At 39.0% G+C, this 8890-nt stretch overlaps 1 protein-coding gene across 2 annotated transcripts; it reads right to left on the reverse strand.

Moving 5' to 3' along the window:
• Positions 1-302: 302 nt before the first annotated feature.
• Positions 303-7886, reverse strand: LOC144650855 (metal cation symporter ZIP14-like). Of its 2 annotated transcripts, XM_078510620.1 has the most exons (7): positions 7118-7883; positions 6744-6913; positions 5240-5383; positions 3007-3099; positions 1951-2131; positions 1084-1271; positions 303-526 (listed from the first exon to the last, which is right to left on the reverse strand). In XM_078510620.1, exons 2-7 carry the CDS (start codon positions 6837-6839, stop codon positions 374-376), a joined length of 855 nt encoding a protein of 284 aa, XP_078366746.1. In that variant the 5' UTR covers positions 6840-6913; positions 7118-7883; the 3' UTR covers positions 303-373. The 2 variants fall into 2 exon arrangements, with proteins under 2 accessions (XP_078366746.1, XP_078366747.1); XM_078510621.1 differs by lacking the exon at positions 3007-3099 and having other exon boundaries at positions 7118-7886.
• Between the last annotated feature and the right edge of the window lie 1004 nt (positions 7887-8890).

Below are 8890 nucleotides of genomic sequence, written 5' to 3' on the forward strand. Positions count from 1 at the left end.
TAGATCACGAGACGGAAATATCTTGACAAACCAATTCTACGCTGCACTCGCGATATTTTCGGCACCAAAACTTGGGCGGAGGTAGGGGTTTGCTGAGTTCTCCCCCTTCTTGTCCTGACCTTCTGAATAATTTATCTCACATTTTAAAATGTAGCAGTCTTAACAACTATTAAACCAAGTAATTTAGTGAAATGTAAAAAAAGAAATAACTATTCAATTTTCCACAACAAACAACTATATTTGGCTTCTGATATGCGTATTCAAAAGGCATAAAGATATTAATTGACGATTTTCAAGGTTAAGAGAGACTTAAAAGTTTAATCTGTTACTAGCAGGAAAACTATCTACTGCTCCTGACTCAAATAAGAAGATTTTAATTTACAGAAATTTGCTTTTTATAAACGCCAAGTAAAGACATGAGGAGAAAGCCAAACAGCATGCCAAAATTTTGAAGAGCAAATGTCTTGAGGTTCTTGCGAATGGAAGCTTGGCCAAGTCTAGCAGACATCTCGGAAGCTTCTGCCAGCTGAAAGCACAACAGAGCAAACGTGATTAATGTTGCATGTTATATACACCGGCCTATGCAATTTATTTTCTACGCCCACTTCATGATGGCAGCCAACACGGTCATCGACTGGTAACTAGTAACCGGTTAGCCTACTATGGACTCCGTTTAGCCTCTTATTCACTTCCGTTAGCCTACTATTCACTTTGGTTAGCCTGTTTACGGTTAGCAAAAATTCTCTATATTTGTAATTGGATAATCTCCACGATATAGGTAGTTACAATTTACGAAATCTGACACTCGCTCTTGACAGAATATTCTTTTATTGGAATTTCATGGTAAAGGTAATTCCATGGTAATGGTAATTCTATAGCACATTGCCCGAAGCTCATGTGCTTTACAGTTGAGTCACGGGACGAGATCGGACATCAACATATCAGGCGCCTTTGGCAGTCGCTATCCGTCCATGTTTATTATCTCGTCCCACAACCCAACCCATGAATACAGGGGGAGCTTCCTCCAGGAGATTTGAGCGCTCATGTTAGAAAGATCCATGCATAAAGAGAAAATCAACTCACCATGTCAACTAATGAGATGTATACAAACATTCCGCCAGCGAGTGGATAAATCCACATGACTGCCTGGGGCTTGGTACCGAGTATCAGGCCAATGACGAGTCCCAAATAACAAGCACACGCCGAAAGAAAGTTGAATCCCATTGCCATTTTGTAAGACATGCCAGCACTGAGCAGAATGGCAAAATCACCTGAAAACAATTTAAATTAAACAAAATATGTAAAGCAATGGAAAAATCGCAGGTTGTTTGGCTGTAAAAGCGAGACAGTAGCGAGGCATGGAACTATTTTCTTCTCATGCACTCATTAAAAAGATGATTTTAAGAAGGTATGATGCGATGGCGCGTCTTGAAAAAATTGACCAATTTTTTTCAAGTTTGTTGTTCATAATGCATCTTAAAAGGACTTCTCAATGTTTTACCGGATTTCTGAACAGGCAAAATGTATATTTGTGTCGCAGAAAACGTAAAAATCATAGTCCATTTTAATTAAAAGTTGCTATTATTAGAGCACTGGAATTGTTAACGAGCATCTTTTTCAAGTTGTTTCCGCGCATGTTCAAAAACCGATATTTATAGCCGATTAATTTCTATCCGCAAATTAAGGTTAAATCTTCCTTTAGATTTTCAAAAATAATGTTTTTCATGGGTTCAGTTGCCTGCCACTAATTTAAGAACAGTTTAGACCAAAAATCTGCGAAATCCCCGTGACGTAGCTCCTTTAATCTGACTCAGTCGTAAAGCATCCTATTTTATTTTCGGTTTATTATCACTTCTATATGGTATTTTCTTTTATTTGAAAAAAAAAATAATTTTAATGTTTATAACTAAAACAGCAGAACACATTAGGCGTCAATTAATTATCTTTTACCAAGTTCGTGTGGCAGTTCTTCACAGAATATTGCCAGTGAGGTGCTAATTCCAACATAGGTTGAGCTGGAATATGATGCTCCGATAGCCAAGCCATCAATAAAGTTGTGCAAGCCATCACCGACAATAATCATCCAAGCAACAGGGTTCGCCTTTTTCTTTCCACTAGTCTTCATAGCGACCTGTGAATAAAATACAAAGAAATAATTTAAGGTCATTTCCCTGTATTGCATTGCGCATCCTTACTATGCAGATTTTTACGCGTAGCGCGCGCACATAAACAAAATGGCGGCCTTTAATTTTTTCTAGGCGGCTTAGTCCACGTACGATAAAAATAAATTGCCTTTTCTCGTAAACGAGTATGGCGACCTATCAATTTTTTCTCATAGTTTGGGTTTAGTGATTAAGTTCTTTCTGTAAAACAAAAACAGATCAATTCTTATGTTTGAAAAATAAATTATTCCTGGAAATGTGTACTTTACAGTGCTTGTGAGGGAATTATGGAATTATGTGATATATACAAGGTCTTCCTGCTCTTAAATGAATATGGGGTCCCAACTTTTTTTTTTCAAAATTTAAGTCCACTTAAGAAATTAAACAAGAGGGAAAATTTGGTTGAAAATCTATGTTCAGTTCTTTTTCGTGGCAATGACCTTAAAAGCAGAGACCGATACAACGTAGAATGATAATTTTTTTTGTACTATATTTGGCCAAATCAGCCTTCTTCAGGTACAATGAGAGTTTACATTGGAAGGTTTGTTGTATATATGTGATCCAACGTATACCGGTAGGATATCGTCAACGGTTGTTTGCTGGAACATTTAATACAAAAAACAACGAATATAGTCCATCGTAACTAACTTAACTACACAATACCAGTTGTATTGGTACCAGTCAGTATTTGTCCGTTGGCCTTTTTTCAAGTAAAAAATTCTGTTCATTTGAAAGCCGCAGGTCATGGGTGCACCCTCCCATTCCCTTAAGTCTGCCCCTGAAGCACATGACCACACCCCTTCCACACACTTCTAATAAAAATTGTCATGTATCAAGTACGTACCTCGCTACATTCTGTTGGACCGCTCTTTTCCACTGACCCATTGTGAGCATCTGGGATGTCGTTCATATTATGAATCGATAAGTTATGATGATGCTGTGGATTGTAATATTGAAGGTGTACTTCACCGTTGTTTGTCTCAGGCACTTCACTCTGGTCCTCTTTTTTCTCCTGAGGGAAAGAAGAATACCGTATTAAGCGCCCTGGGCGCTTATTAATTTTTTTTTTTTACCTTGAGAGTGGGCGCTTATTCGAGGCTGGGCGCTAGGATAAATAGATTGTGCTCGGCAACTTTTGAGCAACTTTAGCTTTGAGCAACTTTTGTAGACCAGCAACCTAGGGCACTTTACCTTCCTTGGAACTTTGAGCAACAAATTGATATAAACCGATCCAACCGTTAGGTCGTTCATTCGAGGAAAACTGGATTTGCTGCCGAGCCGCGACGCACGATTTGTGAAGTCCGAGTACATGCACGAAAGATGAAGTAGACGAGGAAAATGGAAAAATTCAGACACTGACCCCATTGAGGTTGCAGACGCGGGGCAAGTCAGTAACCTGCGCGCCAACAGACGCAACACGCGACCAGAGAGCAGCACTCATGGCTGATTGAGCAACGAGACTTGGTAATGTGAAGCAACCCGAAACAGCACAATCTATTCATGCCTACTGGGCGCTTATTAAATTTTCACCATTTTAGCAAGTAGTAAGTTTCGCGGAAGTTTCTTAATAGTGTAATAAGTCAATTTCAATCGCAATTTCAACAATAATCAATACTCCTCTTACACACTTCAGGGTTTTTTTATTGGGGAAGTGAGGGGTGGGCGCTACTTCGAGGCTCGGTGCCTTATCAACTTTTCCTACCTACGGGGTGGGCGCTTATTGGAATAAATGAGATTCATCTATTTCATAACAGACATCATGAAGTGTCCTCATTATTGAAATTCGACCAAAACACCCAAAATTACATTAAATATGAAGTATTTGAAAATGTGTTAAAGCATTTCTGGACAAAAGTGTAAGGAAAGAAAACAATTGCTTCTTGTCGCTTACGAAAAGTAACTCAGCGAATGGCTTTGATTTCGAAATATTTAACTTTGAATAACTTCGCTCAAATATCTCAACAATTTAAAAGCGCCTATTTCATATTAAAACAGGATAATTCTAAAATCTTCACTTTTGCAAACGATCTTAAAGATTTTTCTAAAAGTTCGTCTACAATCTGCTGTACTTAAACATATTAAAACAAATTAATATCAAGAGTCAATCTAGATTTCAAGAAAATAGGGCTGGTTTGAAAACAAAAGAAAACGACAATCGTTCCTATGGTAGCCTCTTTTACTTAGTAACCAGTAAAAATCAAACTTTGGTAATATTTGATTGTTATGGTTTATTTTGGAAAAAAAAACGATGATTGGCTTTTTAGTTAATTTACATTTTCAAAAAACCACCTTAGGGATAAAGTCAAGTCTTCAGTATAACGAACGATATTTTTCAGCCCGTCCAAAGTTACAAAAGTGTTACAGTAAAATGTATGGAACAGGGCCTCGATATAACGAACCTCGAAAAAACGAAATCCTCGTTATAAGTCCGGCTTATAACGAACACAATCAAGAAGCACAAACGTAAAATGTACCTCGATATAACGAAAAAATGTTAAAACGCGACAAAAGATGGGAGGAGGCGGTACAGACCAACAAGAATGAAAATACTTTAATCCTGTAACAAGAGAACAAGTTCACATACATATTTCCAAATCTACGTTCATATGTTATACATTTTTAATGTTATTTTCAGAAATCGTCAATTTCCGGAAATGCTGGGTACGTAATGCGATGTAACAGCGTTAAAAACGGATAGAATTCGTTAGAGTAGTTTTCAATTGAGTGTCGCAAAACCAAAACCAAGGTAATCACTCTAGCCAATCACAAATGACACAAACAATCCAGTGAACCAATCAAAACTCGAAGCAAATACACGTAACCGGCACGAAGCGCGGGAAACCGTGCGCGAGCGAATGACAATTGGTTTTGGTTTTACTTCTGATTGGCTGAGAAAGTGGCGTGAGTTTTTTGAGCCAATCACTAAGCGTAGCAATGCAAAACCAAAGCATCGCGAATTACTTTCGACACTCAAGTGAAAACCACTCTCTATCGAGGTTTGGTGTAACGAACACTCGATAAAACAAACAAATTTCCCCAGTCCCTTGGAAATTCAAGGTTTCACTGTACTGACTTACCCATGTGGGACTGTTTTCTGATACAGACTTCTCTTTGAACCTAACAATCATTTTCATGAGATATTCCAGGAAAAAGAACAAATAGATTCCAACAACAATCACCAGACTTTTCCACAAATTAGCAAGCCCCTCTAACTCATATGACTGCAAGGTAAAAAGAAAAATAGCAAGCAATAACGAAACTAAGTAAAAAAAGTGCATGTCTTTCGAGCACGCTGATTGGTTAACTCGGAGGTGATTAGCAAAGTACCATTCAGCTCCGAGGAACTAAAGAGAAACAAACACAGGTCGCTTTGTTCATGATCATATAGTTTGTTAGTTATTTAACCTTTGTATATAATTTATATTATTCGACTGTTCCCGAGAATCTCGATGTTTCCATGAAACTTTGGGACTCGAGGGAAACGAAATTAACTGGTTTCCCGAGGGATCAATCATTAAGGCTTGTTCAGTATATAGCAAGACGAAGACTAAATATGGCGCTCATCAGTCAACATTCGCGGGCAACGCTACGATGTTACCTTCTGACGACAAAGATTTTACAATGTTGCCGGCTGAGATACTTTTGGTGGGAAACAGTTTTTATTAATAAATGTCATGTGACCTCCAATTAGCCATTTATAAGAGCACCCGCTGTTGGGAAAAAAATCCAACAAGCGCGAGTGGAATAATTGTTTTATTAAAAAAGCAAAAAAAATTTGTATGTGAGCTCTCCATCTGTTTTTTTTTACGCGTATCGGCTACCATATTTGTGGTATGATATATAATTATATCATTACCTGTTAACCAATCAAAACTCAGGAATTGCAATATACCATTGCTAGTTTTTAAGAAAATAAGAGAGAAATCTAGGTTCCTAGAGGGTCTGAATGGGAGTACCTCGATAACACTTTTTTTTTTGGCTCTGTAACATGAAACAGTTCATTTTTAGGCATTTTAACACTAACAGTAAAAAAAATTCACTGTAACAGTAAATTTTATCCAGAAAAACAAAAAAACAAAAACGGCCAGAATATTATTTGTTTAGTATCTTAAGAAGCTTTCTGCCATTTTCCAACGATTTCCGATCAATTCGGAAGATTTCCAAAGACTCCCGAAGACTACCGAAGATGTCGGTAGACTACCGATGATTTCCGAAGAGTAATCCGAAAATTTTCTCTTAGTTCATGAGTGATTTTATTACCACTTTTCAAAGAGCAGTTAAGAATTTGCAATACCAAAAGACTTGGGTGTTTCCACGAAAAAACCTCCAGACACTTAATAACAGTAGTATTTTCTCCGGAAACAGTAAACATTAAAAAATGGCCAATGTAACATCAAATAATAAAAATTATGGGCAAATAACACTAAACACTAAACCCCATTCAGACCCCCTTCCTAGAGATTGCACTCGGCAACGTTTTGCTCTTTGCACTATCAATGCCATGCACGCTCACCGAGGGGCTCCTGACGCTCAGTAATGCCAATTTATTCGCCATTGAGCTAATATCTAGAAAAAACTCACGTGTGGAATAAGATGAAAGAATCCGCTCCCACTTAATACACCAACAGCAAGGGACACCATAAACAACAGAAGAATCTTGTAAAATGATTGATTCATAAACGGGACGACAAAAGCTCCAAGTAGAGATGTACAGCTGATGATTGTTACTGACAAGAATCCAAACCCCCATGCTGAAAAAAATGTAAAATTTACCATTAATCCTGCAGTGTTCCCAAACACAATTACTAAATCCAATGATCCGTAAAATTTTAATGGCTTAAAATTGCGCCCGTATAGACTTTCCCCCGCCCCCACTAACTGCCCTTGGGTCTCCGACGATGGCTAACAGAGAGTTAGCAAGTTACAAGTTTCACAGAAGAGGAGCAAATTCTCACCTCGAGCTGTACTTTGCTTTACGTCTTCATTATTTTCGTCAGCTTCAATCAAACAGGCTTTACTTTCAATTTGCTGCACCACAGCTGGACATATCTTTTCAAATTTCTCTGGGTTTAATCCACTTGAGCCAACAGAGAAGGATTCAAATAGGACTTTGGCTGAATAACACTACAAAAAAATCAGTCAAAATATTAAGTTTTAGACTGTTCACAGCCCTCTCTTTTTGTATTTTTTCGATCGATGAGCGCAGGGAAAGGACGGCAAGAGAGCTGGACGCCAAAACGGGAGGCGCGCGCTCCCACCCCCTCCCCACTCCCACGCGCTTCGCGCTCACGCTTGCTTCGCTCGCTGATTCTCTCGCTTTTTTGCGTTGAAAAACAGAGAGGCTGTGGACAGTCTGATTAAGGTTACGCCATTGATGGTCTTGATGGAACACTTGTCAGGCTTGTAGGCTAGGGGGAGGGGGATCGGGGGATTCGGAAAAACCCCTACCCCCTACTGCCTGAAAAGATCCGGTGCACATTGATTAAGCGCCACTCTCGAATAATCGCCGCGGCGCTAATTTGAGTATTTATAAAGAGACTGAGAAACTGTGTTCATGGTACCTCTTGTATTTGAACAGCAATACTTCCACAAAGAGACTGAGAAATTGTGTCCATGTTGTGCATACCTAGTACGAGCCTCACTTAATTCTCTTGATATTTCCCTCAGTGTTTTACTGGTAGTTAAAATAAGCGCCGCTCTCGAATAAGCGCCGCGCATTTAACAGGAAAAATTGATTAAGCACTGCGGCTCTTTATTGATCATTTAATTTAGGAGATTGGTCTAACTTGGAGCAAAGGATGGTATGACGAGGCTGAGTAAGTGAGTAAGTAAGTATTTGTACAAATGTCAAGACAAAAATGACAGACTTCAAACCTTCCACTGCAGAGTTTTCACTGATTTGAAAGCCGAGGCCGTACAACAAATTTACTGAAGGTCCAGTTCTTAAAAAGTTATGAAGGGTAGCCTAAAGCAAATAGTGTACGTAATGAGGTTTGCGGTATTGGCCGATTTTTTCATGCGGTATTTCGGTAATTTTCTCGCGAATTGCGTTATTGCGTTATTCTTCCAACCCGCGGGATGCGTTTTCTTAAACGTATCCTTCACTTTTTCCGACTATATTTTTAACCGTTTCTGGTCGTTTCGGAAGTAACCCGAAACAGTCTTATTTTTTCACAGATTTTAATTTACAATTTGACTGTTTTAACAACCAGTTTAAAGCCGTGTCATTCTTTCCACGGCCCTACCGCTCGTTTTTACCTCTTTTTTTGCCCTCGCGTCAAGGAAACTACCAGCCTTACAGGCTTACTATGAAATTCCGGTATTTTCCGAATTTTTTTCCGGTATTGCGATATTTGCTGATTTTTTTTTGCGGTAATGCGGTGTTTATCAACCCCCAATGCCCCCCCCCTCTCTTGTAGGTAAAAATCTCACTTTTACAAGCCATCGAAATGAGCAACCAAACTACATGCGAGCATTAATGGAGAAAGCCTCTTGTCAAACGTTGCACTTCTTTACATTCGTTATGATTCCTTTGTTAGGCCTTTGTTACCTTGAAAAAAAAAGCTCGCTGTTTAGCCCTGTAGACTCTCAGCGGTCAAACGCCGTGCGCGCGCGCAGTTCCCGACCACTCTCACATTGCGCGGCTTTTTTGAAGGTGTTAGACTAAAGAATTCCTCCTTGGCCACTTTGTTCGTCCAGGGATACCACGCACCCTCGCTTACACAAAT

Source organism: Oculina patagonica, chromosome 4 (genome assembly GCF_052425735.1).
Source record: "Oculina patagonica isolate OP01 chromosome 4, crgOcupat, whole genome shotgun sequence".
Classification (NCBI taxonomy): Eukaryota; Metazoa; Cnidaria; class Anthozoa; order Scleractinia; family Oculinidae; genus Oculina; species Oculina patagonica.

Excerpts from the sequence above, each read along its gene's own strand:
- LOC144650855 (XM_078510620.1), bottom strand. The coding sequence starts at position 6,839 with ATGAATCAATCATTTTACAAGATTCTTCTGTTGTTTATGGTGTCCCTT. Across the intron at positions 2,132-3,006 it reads GTCCAACAGAATGTAGCGAG|GTCGCTATGAAGACTAGTGG; the intron begins GTACGTACTTGA and ends TTTTATTCACAG. Across the intron at positions 1,272-1,950 it reads AGAACTGCCACACGAACTTG|GTGATTTTGCCATTCTGCTC; the intron begins GTAAAAGATAAT and ends AATTGTTTTCAG.